Source organism: Manihot esculenta, chromosome 1 (assembly GCF_001659605.2).
Source record: "Manihot esculenta cultivar AM560-2 chromosome 1, M.esculenta_v8, whole genome shotgun sequence".
Taxonomy (NCBI): domain Eukaryota; kingdom Viridiplantae; phylum Streptophyta; class Magnoliopsida; order Malpighiales; family Euphorbiaceae; genus Manihot; species Manihot esculenta.
In genome coordinates this window covers 29,904,554-29,922,275 of record NC_035161.2, presented here as the reverse complement: position 1 = coordinate 29,922,275, position 17,722 = coordinate 29,904,554, and the positions used below count along the sequence as shown (strand labels likewise).

The following is a 17,722-nucleotide window of genomic DNA, read 5'->3' as shown; positions in this document are numbered from 1 at the left end:
TTCCACAGGACTTTCACCATCGAAATTTCCTTGTTCCTTAGCTTTCTGATCTGGGTGTCTAAGATCCGTATTGGCTGCTCAACATAGGTGAGATCCTCTTGGATCTCCACATCAGGCTCACTAAGAACCTTGCCCGGATCTGACACGAACTTTCTCAACATAGAAACATGGAAAACCGGATGGATTCTCTCCATTGAAGCAGGTAAATCCAGCTTGTACGATACATTCCCAATCTTTTGCAAGACTTCGAAGGGTCCGATGTACCGCGGAGCCAGCTTACCCTTCTTCCCGAACCGAACCACTCCTTTCATTGGAGACACCTTAAGCAATACCAGATCCCCCTCCTGAAACTCTACTAGTCTTCTGCGGATGTCTGCATAACTCTTCTGTCTGCTTGCAGCTGTCTTGATTCTTTCTCTGATCATGGGCACCACCCTGCTGGTGATCTCTACTAGCTCGGGTCCTGCTAAGGACCTCTCTCCTACCTCTTCCCAGCAAACAGGTGATCTGCACTTCCTTCCATATAAAGCTTCATATGGGGCCATCCCGATGCTAGCATGATGGCTGTTATTGTAGGCAAACTCCACCAAAGGTAGATGCTGCCTCCAAGAACCGCCAAAGTCCAGCACACACATTCTGAGCATATCTTCTATGGTCTGGATGGTCCTCTCTGACTGTCCGTCCGTCTGTGGATGGAAGGCAGTGCTAAAATCCAATCTAGTACCCATGGCGTTCTGCAGACTCCGCCAAAACCTGGAGGTGAACTGGGGCCCTCTATCTGACACTATAGAAACAGGAACCCCATGCAGTCTAACTATCTCATCTACGTACACCTGCGCCAACTTGTCCACAGAATAGCCACTCCTGACAGGGATGAAGTGAGCAGATTTGGTGAGTCTGTCCACAATCACCCATATGGAGTCCAATCTGTTGGACGTCGCCGGTAACCCCACTACGAAGTCCATAGCTATATTCTCCCATTTCCACTCTAGAATGGGTAGCGGGTTAAGCATTCCAGCCGGCTTCTGATGTTCCAGCTTCACCCTCTGACATATCTCGCAGGCTGACACAAACTGTGCCACTTCTCTCTTCATAGCTGGCCACCAATAAACCTTCTTTAGATCCTGATACATCTTGGTGGCTCCGGGGTGAATGCTGTATCTTGCATTATGAGCCTCTCTCATAATGTCTCCTTTTAGCCCTATGTCATCTGGTACACACAATCGACTCCCATAGCGGAGGATCCCCCTATTGTCAAATCTGAACTCACTGTCCTTGCCTGACTGAACAGTCCTGGCAATCTTCACTAACTCTGGGTCCTCATGCTGTTTCTGAGCCACCTGCTCCAGAAACACGGGTGTCACTTTCATCTGAGCGACCAAGGCACCTGTACCAGACAACTCCAACTGTAGACCTTCGTCAATGAGCTTGTAAAACTCCTTCACCACTGGTCTCCTCTCTGCCGTGATGTGGGATAGACTGCCTAGTGACTTCCGGCTTAGAGCGTCTGCCACGACATTCGCCTTACCCGGATGATACTGAATCTTGCAATCATAGTCACTCAGCAACTCTACCCATCTCCTCTGTCTCAGATTCAAATCTCTTTGACTCAGGATGTACTGCAGGCTTTTATGATCTGTGAAGATCTCACATTTTACCCCATAGAGGTAGTGCCTCCACATCTTGAGTGCAAAGATTACTGCTGCCATCTCAAGGTCATGTGTGGGGTAATTCAACTCATGCTTCTTTAGCTGCCTAGAAGCATAAGCAATCACCCTCTCATTCTGCATAAGCACACAACCCAGTCCCACACGGGACGCATCACAAAAGACTGTAAAGTCCTCACCCCTAGATGGCAGAGCTAAAACTGGTGCTGAAGTCAACCTCTTCTTGAGCTCTTCAAAACTCTCCTCGCACTGGTCGGTCCACAGAAACTTCTGATTCTTCTTGGTTAGTCTGGTCAGAGGAGCTGCTATCTTTGAGAAGTCCTGAACGAACCTCCTGTAGTAACCTGCCAAACCCAAGAAACTCCTGATCTCTGTCACTGAAGTGGGTCTAGGCCAGTTAGCCACAGTCTCTGTCTTCTTGGGATCTACCTCAATACCATTCTCTGACACTACATGCCCCAAGAACGAAATGCTCCTCAGCCAGAACTCACATTTGGAGAACTTGGCATACAAGCCATGTTCCCTCAAGGTCTGTAGAACCAATCGCAGATGATGGGCATGCTCCTCTGCATTCCTGGAATACACTAAGATATCATCTATGAAGACAATAACAAAGTGGTCCAGGTACTGACTAAACACTCTATTCATGAGATCCATGAATGCTGCAGGGGCGTTAGTCAACCCGAACGGCATCACAAGGAACTCAAAATGCCCATATCTGGTCCTGAAAGCTGTCTTTGGTACGTCCTCTTCCCTGATCCTCAACTGATGGTACCCCGATCTCAGATCTATTTTGGAGAAACAACCCGCTCCTGCTAGCTGGTCAAATAGATCGTCGATCCTTGGCAAGGGGTACTTGTTCTTGGTAGTGACTTTGTTCAACTGCCTGTAGTCGATACAAAGTCTAAGGGATCCATCCTTCTTTCTCACAAACAGAACTGGAGCACCCCAAGGTGAGGTACTCGGTCGGATGAAGCCCTTGTCTACCAGCTCCTGCAACTGCTCCTTCAACTCTTTCAATTCTGCTGGCGCCATCCTGTAGGGAGGGATAGAGATCGGTCGGGTTCCAGGCATCAGTTCTATCTCGAACTCTATCTCCCTAGCAGGTGGTAAACCTGGCAGTTCGTCTGGAAACACATCTAAGAACTCTCTAACCACTGGCACCGAGGCGGGCTCTCTAACCTGACTATTAAGCTCTCTCACATGAGCCAAATACCCCTGACATCCCTTCCTAAGCAACCTACGAGCCTGAAGAGCTGAGATCATACCTCTAGGTGTACCCCTCCTGTCTCCTCTAAAGACAACCTCTGATCCATCCTGACCTCTGAACCTGACTACCTTGTCCCTGCAGTCCAAGGTAGCACCATGGGTAGATAACCAGTCCATCCCTAGAATGACGTCAAAATCTGTCAAATCTAGAACCACAAGGTCGGCGGACATGCATCTCCCCTCAACAAAAACTGGACTACACTGACAGACTGACTCTGCCACTGATGGATCACACTTGGGTCCACTGACCCAGAGAGGACACTCTAACTCAGAGATCATCAACCCCAACCTCTGGACGGCTCTCGGAGCAATAAATGAATGAGATGCACCAGGGTCCATCAAGGCATATACATCTGAACACCCAATAATTAAGTTACCTGCCACCACGGTGTTAGATGCATCTGCCTCTTGCTGTGTCATTGTGAAGATCCGTGCCGGAGCTGATGGACCTTCACCTCTGAAACCCGCTGAAGAAGAGGCTGCCCCTCTTCCTCTGCCTCTGCCACTGGCCTGAGTCATGGCTGGAGCTGCTGGCTGCACTACACTGCCTGAAGCTGTCTGCTGGGACTGAGCCATTGGGGCCGCTCTTGGACAGTCTCGAGCTATATGCCCCTCCTGACCACATCTGAAGCAGGTGTTCGTCCCAAACCGACATACTCCCTTGTGTGGCCTACCACACCTTGCACAAATTGCATTATCCGCACCAGAGCTTGAGCCACTCCCAAATCCCAGACTGGACTTGACTTTACTCCAGAACTTGTTCTTCTTACCCTTGGGTTTACTCCATCTTTTACTGCCTGAAGCTGCTGCACTCAAGGTAGAGGGATCTAACCTTCCCCCACCCGGAGTTTTAGAACCAGAAGCTTGTGCCACTGTCTGCTTAACTGTCCCCTGGATGATGGCACTAGCCTCCATTCTCCTAGCCATGTCTACTATGGCATGAAAACTCTCTCTATCTGCTGACTGTACCAAGGAGGAATACCTGGGATGGAGCTTCATGATATACCTCCTTGACTTCTTCTGGTCTGTGCTAAGGTCTTGCCCTGCAAATGGCAGCAACTCCATAAACCTGTCAGTATATTCGTCTACACTCATGTCATCAGTTTGCCTCAACTGCTCGAATTCTATCATCTTCAATTCCCTTGAACTATCAGGGAATGCCCATCCTGCAAACTCGTTTGCAAACTCTTCCCAAGTCATGCTGTCCACTCTCGGGTTCACATAGTTCTTGAACCACTCCCGTGCCTTCTTGCACTTAAGCGTGAACCCGGCCATCTGAATGGCTCTACTGTCATCCGCCCCTATCTCATCTGTAATTGCCTTGACCCGCTCCAAGTACACGAACGGATCATCGCCTGTCTCAAACTGGGGAGCACCCAGCTTCATATAGTCTGTCATCTTAACCTTGCTCCCACTGGCTGAGCTAGGTCTAGGAGGTTGAGCAACTGGGGCTGGTGGTTCTGTAGGTGGTGGAGGTGGAGCAACATTTTCTGAGGTAGGGTTTGCTGGATTTGGATAGTAGGGTGGAGGTGGATACATTGGGTACTGAGAGTACGGTGGGTAGTATGGTGGGTATGGCATCTGTGTGGGATAAGGGGTGAAACTAGGGTAATCCGATGTACCTCCCATCGAATACCCGGGATGCTGTGAGAAATGTGGGTAGTGAGGTGGCTGTACAAATCCCGAGGCCTGAGTGCCTCCTTGGGACTCTCCCATTCCTTCTTCTGGCATACTGACTCCCAAACTGCCATCCCTCCTCTGTTCCACGTCCATATCATCTCCCATATCCTCTGACGCTCCTCCCTGAACTGTTCCTCTGACTGACCTGCTTCTACCCAGATCCAAAGATCTTCTAGGGTCTCTTGCTACTCTGTCCCTGTTGGACCTGCTAGACATTGCCCTAGGCAATGCTGGAGGACGGGCGCTCATGCCCTCATCCTCAGGTGGTACTCCAGTCAATCTTGCTGATCGACGAGTTCCTCTCATCCTGTTTTCTGAAAAACAGTGCACAACACAAGCAACATTAGCATCATACGGTTCATGTGGGCACACATGAACCCTCATCACATACATCGCATATCATAGCATATCATTAATGCACATGCATAAAATCATGGCATTTCACATCATCATGCAAGACAGGACTCCACATCCTATCCTAGTGGACATGATCTTTTCCTATTGTGCTTGACCTTCTATAACATCTATGAGCCCGACACTCTAGGTCCGACCATATGAACCTAGGGCTCTGATACCATTCTGTAACGACCCGAAAATCGGACCGCTACCGGCGCTAGGATCCGGGTCGACTTAAGGCCGCCGGGACCCGTAGCAAGCCTAACATGCATCCTGTGAACCTGCTTAATCCCATACATGATCAACAATATACATAAAAATTAAAACTTTTCTTTCCATGGAACATCAACCAAACTCAACCTGCATAAACATAAACATAATCTTGATCCCTCAGTGGGATCTCATCTGTGCCCTCAATGGGTAACATACATCTGTTGAGTTGGTTTACATAAACATCATAAAAATCTCTGTGATCATGTAATAAAAAGGGATACAACATTCTATGGTCAAGCACACACTAATCATCCATAAAACTCATTACATAACTATACTGTACTTTTACATTACAATTTGATCATGTCCATTGCTAGCTATTACATAAGCATGACTTCTTTATTCTATCCGGACTCCCGCACTATATCCTGTACCTGTAAGCCTGGGGGAAAGGGGAGAGGGGTGAGCTAAAAGCCCAGTGAGTAGAGCTAGTAAAAACACATTAACACTATGCTCAAATGGAATGCATCATAACACAAACAATTCACATAAGGGTTGGGTGAACTCGTCACCAAATAGTCCAAGTTAACTCTGTGCCAGGCCTGTAGAATGGGGCCTGGTCTTCCTGTCATAACATACATTACTTACCATTTTCCAGGGCCTCCTCTGGGCTCCTGGTCTTCGAGTCCCATAACCGTGCCTTACTCTGTGCCAGGCCTGTAGACTGGGGCCTGGTCTTTCTTACTCTGTGCCAGGCCGTAGCATGGGGTCCTGGTCTTCCTGTCTTGGACTAATTGGGTCATCCAACATTCACCCATAACAACAACAATTTATGCAATGCGGCATATTCGTGAAAACTAATGCAATCATCCTATTGAATAATCATGATGCATGAAACATGATAAAACATTTAATTTAATTTAAAAGATTGAGTTTAGTTCCACTCACCTCTGGCTGACTCTGACAATACCGAAGCAGCTGAACTCACTGCTGGGGTCCTCGGTTCCTCGGGTCCGAACCTACACAGGTGGACTCAAATGAGGGACCAAACATATATAAACATGACTCTAATATATCCCCCAAAAACCCCCTAAAACATCATGAAAACATCACAGAAAATATGCATGAAATGGCTGAACAGGGCACTTTCGGCGGCAGGTTCGGCGGCCGAAAGTCCCTCCAGAGACGAAAGTCAGGCAGGTTCGGCGGCACCTTCGGCGGCCGAAACTCCCCGACAGAGACGAAACTCATGCATGTTCGGGGGCACCTTCGGCGGCCGAAACTGCCCGACAGAGCCGAAACTCCTCTTTCGGGGGCAAGCTTCGGCAGCCGAATGCTGCCTCCACAAGGGGGTTCGGCGGCCGAAAGTTCCTTCGGCTGCCGAACCTGGTTTCTGCCAAAAGGGCAGAAACTTGGTTCAAACATGCACATTTGCCTCCCATATCATCAATCATGCATAAATCTTACTCTACAACATGCATACTCATACCACAAGTTCCTAGGGGTCTCAAATTACCTTAAACCCCATCTACAACACATACACATTAACCACATTGTTCAAAAACACATATATCAACTCATAACTCAACATATACCCTAACATGCATTCTATCCTTTAAAACTTCATAAAACTTGTTTAAATCATACATTGAGCTTAAGATCGGCTCTTACCTCTTGAAGATCGAGGGTTGAGGAGATCTAAACTTGGAGATGGGAGAAGTTCCAACTTTTGGTCTCCAAGCTCCAAAACTCGTTCTAAGCTCAAAGATCTTCAAAACCAAAGTTATAAACTTGTAAAGATCATGGAAAAAGGAAGGAAAAACTCAAGATTGGGGAAGGATGGCGGAATGCTCACCTTGGCCGAAATGGGGAGAAAAAGCTCGCCCATTTTCGGCTAAGGGACCCTTTTATAGGTGGCTGGCCAGGCCACGTTCGGGGGCCGAATGTGCCTCCGCATCCATGCAAATGTTCGGCGGCCGAACTTGACTTTCGGCGGCCGAACCTTTACTTCCCTCACTCATGCTTTCGGGGGCCTAACGTGCCTCCAAAACGCATGCATGTTCGGCGGCCGAACTTGACTTTCGGCGGCCGAACCTGGGTTTTCCTCCAAAGACTTTTCTTGTAAAAACTCATTCAATTTCATACTTTAAAACATTAAAATTCATGAAAACATTTCACAAAAACATGATTTTACCCTTCTAGAGGTTTCCGACATCCGAGATCCCACCGGACGGTAGGGATTCCGATACCGGAGTCTAGCCGGGTATTACAGTGTTAGTCTCGCTTCACAAAAAGATATAAGGCATTTCATGCTATGTCGCAAGGTGAGTATACATCAGGTCGGCTAGCCGGGTGATAGTCCCGCTTCACAAGAAGATTCTAAGGCATTACATGCCTGAAAGCTCGTTAGGACTAGAGAAAGTGTGGAAACATATCACGGATAGAAAATAACTGTGAGCTTGTCAAGGCTAGAGAATGCTTGAAAGCTCGTTAGGGTTAGAGAAAGCCTGGAACCATGCAAGGGCTAGGAAATACTCGTGCACTAGTCAAAGTTAGAGAAAGCTTGGAAGCACGTAAGAGCTAGGAAATGCCTGTGAGCTTGTCAAGGCTGGAGAATGCTTAGAAGGTCGCAAAGGCTAAAGAAAGCTCAAAAGCTCGCAAGGGCTAGAGAAAGCTCAAAAGCTCGCAAAGGCAAGGAAATGCCCAAAAGCTCATCAGCGCTAGAGAACGCCCAAAAGCTCATCAAGGTTAGAGAAAGTCCGAAAGCACATTAGGATTAGGAAATGCCCGTGAGCTCGTCAAAGCTAGAGAAAGCCCAAAAGCTCACAAGGGCTAGAGAATGCTCGGAAGCACATCAAGGCTGAAGAACGTTCAAAAGCACATCAGAGCTAGAGAATGCCCAGAAGCGCATTAGGGCTAGAGAAAGCTCGAAAGGACATCAGGGCTAGAGAATGCTCGAAAGCATGTCAGGGCTAGGAAATGCCCGTGAGCACATCAGGGCTAGAGAACGTCCGGAAATACAGTCAAGGTTAGAGAATGCTTGAAAACTCGTCAGAGCAAGAAAATGCTCGAAAGTATGCCAGGGCTGAAAAATGCCATGAAACTTGATAAGACTGAAAAAGACCAAGGAGCTTGTAAGGGTTAGGAGATGCCCAAATGATCACTAGGGCTGATTGGTGCTAGAGAGAGCCCGAAAACTCATCAAGCCATTATTAAATCACTCGGATCGATTTTTTCCAGCCAAGATCTAACTGGTCGGCAGGGCAAGTAAGAAGAAAGTAAGGACATCGTGCACTTAGTCTAGACAAACAAGCCACATGCCCCAGATTATGAAGATAATTGTCATCATCGAATTTAAAGAATCGAAGACCAGCGGAAGGACCTTTGATGTTACACAATAATCGCTCAATGTAGGCAGTGAGCTGTCACCATAAGATAGGATCACGTGGTAAGAATTTGATAAATCAATATGCGGTCCCATCCATAGAAAGAAGGGCCCGGACGACTATGGTGCTCAAAACCGAGAGAGAAGAAGACCCGACCTTAGAACAACTCGGCTTCAAGTCGGACAGACTCGCCCTCTCAACTTTAATGTGGGGCTTCATAAGGAAGTTATCGTTAAAAGTTACAATCTAGCATATCCCTTTTGCATATGTGATCACGTGATTTCTAACCAATTAGCCAGTGAAAATCTCTTACCTATAAGTTGGTCTCATCATTGTCGGATTGCCGAAAATACTATATTTATCCTTACCTTCTTACATTATAAATGAAAAATAATTACAAAGGTAAAAGTATACCGTTTTTTTATCCTACTCAAATTATAAACAATTCATTACATTCGCCCTATTTTTTAATATATTGACTTAAGCGTCGGAGTAGTTGCCGTGAACACTCACCACCTCACATTCTCTTTTTTGCAGGCCTAGCTAATATCAGCACAGTTCTGTTTTTCGACAACATCATTTTTATTTTTCTTTTTTTTATAATATAATAATATATAAATTAATTATTATAATCCATTTATTTTTATTTTCAAAACAATCTCGTTAATTATTATTTTTTAAATAAATATTTAAAATATATTTTAATATTTAATAAAATTTAATATTTTTAAAATAAAAATAATTGAAAAATTAATAAAAATCTGTCTCTTTAATATATGTGAAAAAATAAAGTAGATAAAATTTATGAGATGAAGAAAATATTTATAATCAATTCAGTATAAATTCTCATATAAATATTTAAATTTATCTTTTATTAAGTTTGTTCTCATATTAATACTATGAGATTAGTTTTTTGTATTCTTAATAGTTTATAATCTCATTAACATTAGTAACTTATTAAAATTTTAAATTAATAAAAAAAACTATAAAAATATGTAGAATTATACATAGGCTAATAATCAACTATGAGGAAGGATATTTTAAGTATAATCTATGGAACAAAAATTCAAAATTATCAAATAAAAAAAATACAGATCTTCCATTTTTTTTATTGAACAATAAAATAAAGTATATATCATCATCACCGTATTTATCTTAGGCTCCTAGACATAACGGTTACAAATCAGAACCATCAGCATCTTCACGGTTACTTAATCGCCCAATCAGCCAATCTGACGGTCAAAAACCAAGCAATTATTCAAAATGATAATCCAATGCGCCGCATGCTACAACCCTACCACCAGGAAAACTAGCCGTTACAGAGAGCGTCCAAAATCTTTAACGTTCCTTTTCTTCATCTATTCCCCCATTCATTGTTCTTCCATCGATCCATCAAACAAACCCAATTCTCTCGCCCCTCTCTCTCCCCTCAATTTCTCATCAGACAAAAAACATCTCTGTTTTCTTTTCTTTTCTCTGCTGATTCATTTGTGTTCTCGCCGCTCTTCTGTTTCTTTTTTTTTCCCCCATGGATTTGAGCACCAAAAGTTCAAAATCAGTTACCCCGGTGAAAGATCCTCATGGGTTTCACTCCAAGGTTCAAGAAATCTCCAAAATCTCTGAGAATTTAAATCCCAATGTTTCACATTCAAGCCCTGTTGCAAAACACACAAACTCCCCACTGATCAAATCTGCAAAATCCCAAAAAACGGCATCAAAGAATCCAATTATCAACCACAATGCGGTCCCCTACTCCCCTAGAAACAAGATTAGGGAAAGGAAGTTTGTGGTGGCAAAGAAGAATTCACAGAAGGGGAACGTAAATTTAACTTCAGCAGTGGACTGCAAGTGCAAGGAGAGATTTGGAGGTAATACAATGAAGTGTTTGTGTGTTGCCTATGAGACATTAAGGGCTTCACAGGAAGAGTTTTTTAAGAATCGGGATGGAATTGAAGAGAAAGGCGAAATGGATAAAGAAAAAACCACTGGTTATAAAGCTGAAAGTGAAGCAGAAGAGGAGGAGATAGAGAAGGGATTTATGGCTCAAAAGGATGAGAGCGAAGGTGGATATGGTTCTGATAATCAAAGATTGTGTGAGAGTGAGCAATCAGGCCAAGTGGGCATTTCCACAATTAAAAGAAGGAGAGATAAGCTGCTTGAACAAGCAAGAAATAGTGTACCTGAATCTGGGATCGTGATGCATCTGGTTAAAGCTTTTGAGCAGCTGCGAACTATACCAGATGTGAAGGAATCTGATAAAAAGGAAGAGAAGATTAAGGATGAGAAGAAGAAAGCAATGCAATGGGCACTGCCTGGATTGCAGCATCCAAAATTGCCAGATATTCAAACTAATTCTTCATGTTCATTGTCTGTGTTCCAGTCTTCCAAGGTGGCCGAAATGCAGGATTCTCCTTCTTCATTATGCCCATCGGATTTGCTTCTGACTTCTGAGAATCTGGGTTTGGATCCAAGGCTTTCTGTTTCTTCATCATGGGACAGCAGTCAAGGCAGGTTAGTGATTATTGCTTAATTAGTTGATATGTTCAACTCTACATGCAATGACTTGTTTTTATGTTTTAGAAATTTGGATTTTGACTAGGCAGTTCATTTTGCTTCCCTGCAAATTTTCAGTATTTCCAGCAGGACTTCTAATGGAGGTCGTAGAAGCCGAAGAAATGTAAGATTTTCCCCCCTTCCAAATAACATTGAGGGTTTATCTTTCAGTTATTGGACTTATGTCACATTGTTTATATTTTAGAGCTCTGAGTCATGTGGAACAATGGGTGGGAGTAGATGGAAGAAGAAGCAATTGAAGATCACACGTCAACAGCCATTTAAGCTAAGAACAGAGGTAGATATTAAATAATGGAAATTTCATAATGGAATGTTAAAACCTTGTTTATTTGATGAATTATATTATAAATTGTTGCTACTGGTTCTCATTTTAGCAAAGAGGAAGAATGAAGGAGGAGGAGTTCATGAAAAAGTTACAGGAAATGATGACTGAGGAGGAGAAGCAGCGGATTCCTGTTGCACAAGGCCTTCCTTGGACAACAGATGAACCAGAGGTGAGTCTTTCAACTGTTAAAAACAAATGGGAACATAAAATGGGGTTAACTTATAAAGCTAGACAAGAAGACAATTAAGCTTTCATCTCTTGTTCTGAATGGTATTTTGGTATAATGAGCTTATGTGACTCGTATGGGATGGAAGTGCAGCCTAGTCATAACAAATTGTGAAGCTAAACCCGTTGAATTTTTTTTTTTCCTTTCATAACTTCAATTACTTGAACATGGTCTATGTCATTTCAGTGTCTGATCAAACCTCCAGTAAAAGAGAACACCAGGCCAGTTGACCTTAAGCTTCATAGTGACATTCGGGCAGTGGAACGAGCAGAATTCGACCATCAGGTATTTCTTGAAGTATTTTAAAATTGCTGCACATGGATATCTCATATCTTATGCTGATCTGGAAAACATGTTTTGCTCTCTTCATGGTTAAGTTGCAAGTAGCTATTTAGAAGTTTGAATAGTTCCCTTGATACCTATAATGTGTATTGACATGGCTGATCCTTTATCCGAGTCTCTCTAAACTTAGAAGCTCATGATAGTTGAAATGCTTCAATCTTATGGCTGCTTATACATAAGTCTTTGTTTTAATTTTTAATCATAGCAACCTCTACTACTTGAGAGCTGACAATTAGTGTGATATCAGGTAGCTGAGAAGTTAAGTCTAATTGAGCCGAGTCTCTCTAAACTTAGAAGCTCATGATAGTTGAAATGCTTCAATCTTATGGCTGCTTATACATAAGTCTTTGTTTTAATTTTTAATCATAGCAACCTCTACTACTTGAGAGCTGACAATTAGTGTGATATCAGGTAGCTGAGAAGTTAAGTCTAATTGAGCAGTACAAGATGGAAAGAGAGAGACAGCGAAAGGTAAATAAAAAATAGAAGGCATGGTATCAAGTAGTTGGAGTGTCCTGATTTAAATATTTACACTAGTCCTTTTCCCCCCTATAGATGGAAGAAGAGGAAGAAGTACGCAGACTGAGGAAAGAGCTTGTTCCAAAAGCACAGCCTATGCCCTATTTCGACCGGCCCTTCATTCCCAGAAGGTAAATTTTTATATATACTTCGTTTATTTGTAAGTTGGTACTGTCACTTCAAGACACATGGGTTACAACTTTTTGAAACTATAATGCTTTTACCTCAAGGCATTCTGCTACTCTTGTTTTATTTCTAACACACACAACATAGTATCCACTGCATTAAAGCTGTGATATTGTTCTCAGAACAAATTTTTGTTGAGTGAAAATGCATAGTTATAGTTGTCAGACGATAAGGTTTAGCTACTTGTGCCTTTTGGTGAGCGAGTTCTTTTTCAATTCAATGAAGCATTTCCTTGAATAATACTTTTCATTTTTTTTTCTTTTGTGTTTGATTGAAGGTCTATGAAGCATCCAACTGTGCCTAGAGAACCCAAGTTTCACATACCTCAACACAAGAAGATTAAATCTTGTCTATCATGGAATGACCTCAGCACCTTTACTTACCAACAGTGAGGCGATAACAATAGAAGCATTCCTTGTCAAATCACTAAATGCTTACCTCCAATATTTGTACATGAAGCAACAAATTTAGTTGCCATTTTTGAGACCTTTGGTTTGTTTTTCAAGTACAGTGAAATTAATGAAAATCTTGTTGGCTACCAATTTCCAATTCGGGATTTGTTTGGTCATTTTCATTCTCCATATCTTCATGTTTAGTTGTTTACAGACTAAAAATGAATCTGTGTGTCGTTGGAATGTTCTTTGTCCAAAATATGGATAATCTACCCGCCTCTCTCATACATTCCAGAAATTATTCAATGCAGGTGCTACTTTTTCATAAAAATGTCGATTCTACCCTCAATAATTCAAAGAAAAACTGATTTTTCAAATAATGCGAATACATATGATAAAATTATACTAATCTTTCTGTTACATAATTTTTATCCCTATTTCTTTTTTATCGTCTCAAAACTATTATCAATTTTTTTTAACTATTATAAATTTATTTTATGTTATTTTATTTTATTTTATTTTAAAATATATTCTTTTTTAATATGTATTAAAAATTAAAAATGGATAAAAATTAGGAAGTAAAAAATATTTATAATTTAGATATTCAACCAAAAAAAAGAAGAAAGAAAAATAAAAGTACAAAAGCAAATGTGAAACAAATCACTTTACCTAATGAATTTCATAAGTTCAATCGATTAAAGAAGATTAATGAATAATCAAATTCATCTATTCAAAGTTCGTGATCAACATTTGCAATATAAAAGTTTAAATTTTTACATAAAATATTTTTCTATATTATTTAGATAAATAGCACTAAATGAAATTGGTATTTTAGCAACACCATATTTGTTTCAAATAAAATATCTTTTTAGTAAAATTTACATGACTTAGATCACAGAAGAAAAATAATAGTAAAAAATAATTTTCTAATGAAAGAAAGTATTTAACCTTTTATTTTAAAAATAGAAGTTATTTTATATACTTTAAAAATCTTAATTGATATCTCTTACTTTTTAACATTGTAACCAAATTCTTAAAATTAAGTTATAGAATATATTTTTTATAGAAAGTATTTTTATGGAAATTTTTTACATGTAAATTATTTTTCACAAAATAAATTGAGTTTAAAAATTGAATCACATAAAATATTCGATAAATGATAATCTTAAAAAAAAAAATACACAATCTCTTTTTTTATTTACCCAAAGTATTCCCAAGGCCATTCATGTAAGCCCAAGTTTTTATGGACGGACCCAAACACTCGAACCGTAAACCCTCAACCGGGCTGGTCCAACCGTCCAAAAGAAAACGAGAAAGAGAAAGTAGAAACCCTAATTATTGCTGCTATACATAAATAGATAAAGCGGCGTCGCAAAACCCTAGTGAGAAACGGTGCCAATCTTTTTACATTTAGATCTGCAGATAGCGCCTTCTGCGTGAATCAAAGTAGGCCTCTCGCTGTGACTTGAAAAATGGCCACCGCTAAGACCGTTAAGGACGTTTCTCCTCACGAGTTCGTCAAGGCTTACGCTGCTCACCTCAAACGATCTGGCAAGGTATGGCTCCTTCTATTGTTCATATTTCTGCCCATTCCATCTGTAATTATAGGTTCTAGGGTTTTTACCAATTAGATCTTATTTTGAAATTGCTGTGTTTTAATTTCTGAATCGCTATCTTGTGTTTGCGGGTCAGTCTATGTTTTCTTATTGATTGATAGATGCTAAGTCATGTTTCCTATGTGAGATGCGAAAATTATGCTGACACCTTGTGGGTTCATGAACTGTATTGCGAGAATGGAGTGGGTGGTTAATTGATGAGTTCAGAAAGAACTATGCCTTGAGCCTTAGTTAACTATATTGTTGAGGGTTTAAGATTACAAATACAGGGTGAACGGAAATATGCCCCTTCTCCTCTATGTTCACTCTCCACTGCATCTAGGCAAAATCTTTTGTTATAAAGAAAATCACATTATGCATGGATCTCAGCTGCCTGCCATATGATGAGGCCTGAAACCATGGTTAGGAGGATGCACTCTTGAAAATTGAGGGCTATGTTCTTCAGTGTTTTCGGATGACATTTGTGTTCCTAATTCTTGAAGGATAGCAAAAAATCTATAGAGCGCTGAAGGACATTATGCTTTTGACTTTGGTCCATCTTTATTGCATGATCCTAGCTTATCTTGAAAATAGAAGTTCATTGGTGATGTGGGTGTGAGAGAGTCAAGGTGAAATGTTTATATTGAGGACAAACTTTTTATGTTTATGACAAGAGACTGACCTATATTTTTTTTGAATTTTTTGTCAACACATTATGTATGGAACTGTTTTGTCTTTTGCATTACACTATACAATCTTTATTGATATTTCATGGTGTGGGTTTACAGATTGAGTTGCCTCACTGGACTGATATCGTGAAGACTGGTAGGCTCAAAGAGCTTGCACCTTATGATCCAGACTGGTACTATGTTAGAGCTGGTGAGACTCTCTCTCTCTCTCTCTCCACACATGCAGCTGCACTGGGTATATGGTTATAAAACTGTGTATGCACTGTCAACTCTGAGACTTTCTTTTATATTTGATGTTTATCTTGTTGCAGCTTCCATGGCTAGGAAGATTTACTTGAGGGGAGGCCTTGGTGTCGGTGCCTTCCGTAGGATATATGGTGGAAGCAAGAGAAATGGAAGTCGTCCACCCCATTTCTGCAAGAGCAGTGGTGCTATTGCTCGTCACATTCTTCAGCAATTGCAGAATATGAACATTATTGACATTGAACCCAAAGGGTGAGTTCTCGGTTTCTTATAGGCTTCATTATACCATACATCAAACTATAGGTTCACTGATTCTTTTCTCAAATTTTTATTGTTTCTTGAGGATGGATTTTGTTTTGCATTGCATTTAAATCTTTGTTCACATGTCTCTGTCTTTCATTACTAGGAAGATTGCTATGTGGTCCTGGAGTGATACACATGATAAGGTTAACGAATGGTAAATTTTTATAAGGGGTGTTTTGTTTTAATGTATAAGCTGGTTATATGAGCTCATAAGCTCTAAAATTAGTTTGTCAAACCCACTTATAATTCTAAACACAAGCTTATAAGTTCTAAATGTAGGCTTATCTATTTGTTTCTAAATGTTTTGAACTTATAACTAAGCTATAAGATATATTTGGGGGAAAAGGTGTTGGAGGCGAGCAATTTTTCATTTTATTAATTTGTAAGTAGTGGGATTATAAGCTAGTTTGATCAAGTAGTTCCCTTATTTTAAAATACACCATACTTTATTTAATACACCTTTTTATTAATTTTACCAATAAATATGCTTTGAAGTTATCTTTTACCAAACGTGTACTTGTTAGCCAAATTGTTTAAAAACTTTTACTGCTTGTAAACTTAAATGAACTTATAAGTACTAAGGTTTATAAGCCTGATGTTTTACTAGTTAAAGCCAAAACACTCTCACAGTGCCGCAATAATCTTGATGAATTATTATATTATTTACTGATGAACATACAATTGCTGTGAGGTAGTGGGAGGAGAATCACTTCAAGCGGTCAACGGGATCTTGACCAAGTGGCTGGGCGGATTGTGGTTGCCCCTTGATCAACCGAACATTGGCTTCTGCTACAGAAAAACAGTTTATTTTGGTAGTTTTAGCCTTCTGTTTTAATCTGTTTGAAGATATGTTACTGGTGCAATCAGATTATTATGACATTTTTTGGGTTTCATTTGTCGGTGTATTTGAGATGAACATGGTTCCTTTCAGTTTGCATTTTCTGACATATTGGGAATGTAATCGTTACGTCATCTCGTAGTCCTAAATTTTGTTACAAAGAGACGCTATTGTGATCCTATCATGATGTCTTTCAACTCTTCGCAAATTACTTGTGTTACTATTGGAGGTATAAACATTTGAAATCTTGGTTGTGCAATAACCGAAATCCTGAGGTTGCAGGCATATTCATCAATAACTAAGCAAATGGCTGTATCGTTGGCATTTAGGGGCAAATTAGTTAGGGCTTGTGAAGATTATGGATGCTATTTTTCTTCAACGGAAGTGTTTAAAACAAGGTTTCCAGAAAATGATCACAAGGCATACGGGGCAGGTGCTAGTATGCTGCTTTTTTTCCGTCCTCGATTTCGCTGTTGGTATTACAAGTTTTATAAATTCTTTGACTATTTGTACTTGATCAGTCGTTATAATAAGTCATGATAGTTTTCAGGTTATAAATTTATCTGAAGACTATTAATCCTTGTAACGCTGTGTAAGCCTAAAGGAGGCTACTTGATTTTTTTCCTTAATTTTTAAAAGTGCTCTCAGTAACGAATTTGAGAATTTTGTCCTAAAAATTAGAGAGTACAGTATTATTTTTTTGAATGTTTGGTCAAAGTAGAATATCTTTTAATAAGAACTTGAAAAATGAAGATTCTGAAAATTAACGTATGTATATATGTATGTGTGTGTAGTGTGTTTTTCTAATTTTTCATTGATAAGTAGGACCGTGAAAGATGCACTATATTATGGTGGAATAAGAGTTCATCTTTGGAGTTA

The 17,722-nt window shown here is 40.7% G+C and overlaps 2 protein-coding genes across 2 annotated transcripts; both read left to right on the top strand.

The window, feature by feature from the left end:
* Positions 1-9,949: 9,949 nt before the first annotated feature.
* Positions 9,950-13,332, top strand: LOC110622571. The gene is made up of 8 exons (XM_021767131.2): positions 9,950-11,122; positions 11,243-11,288; positions 11,370-11,462; positions 11,560-11,679; positions 11,923-12,021; positions 12,490-12,549; positions 12,634-12,728; positions 13,061-13,332. The coding sequence occupies exons 1-8, from the start codon at positions 10,140-10,142 to the stop codon at positions 13,173-13,175; spliced, it is 1,611 nt and encodes a 536-aa protein (XP_021622823.1). The 5' UTR covers positions 9,950-10,139; the 3' UTR covers positions 13,176-13,332.
* A 1,179-nt stretch (positions 13,333-14,511) lies between these two features.
* LOC110614068 (40S ribosomal protein S19-3) lies at positions 14,512-17,023 on the top strand. Its single transcript, XM_021755533.2, has 4 exons — positions 14,512-14,731; positions 15,559-15,649; positions 15,771-15,954; positions 16,701-17,023. The coding sequence occupies exons 1-4, from the start codon at positions 14,648-14,650 to the stop codon at positions 16,771-16,773; spliced, it is 432 nt and encodes a 143-aa protein (XP_021611225.1). The 5' UTR covers positions 14,512-14,647; the 3' UTR covers positions 16,774-17,023.
* The last annotated feature ends 699 nt before the right edge of the window (positions 17,024-17,722 follow it).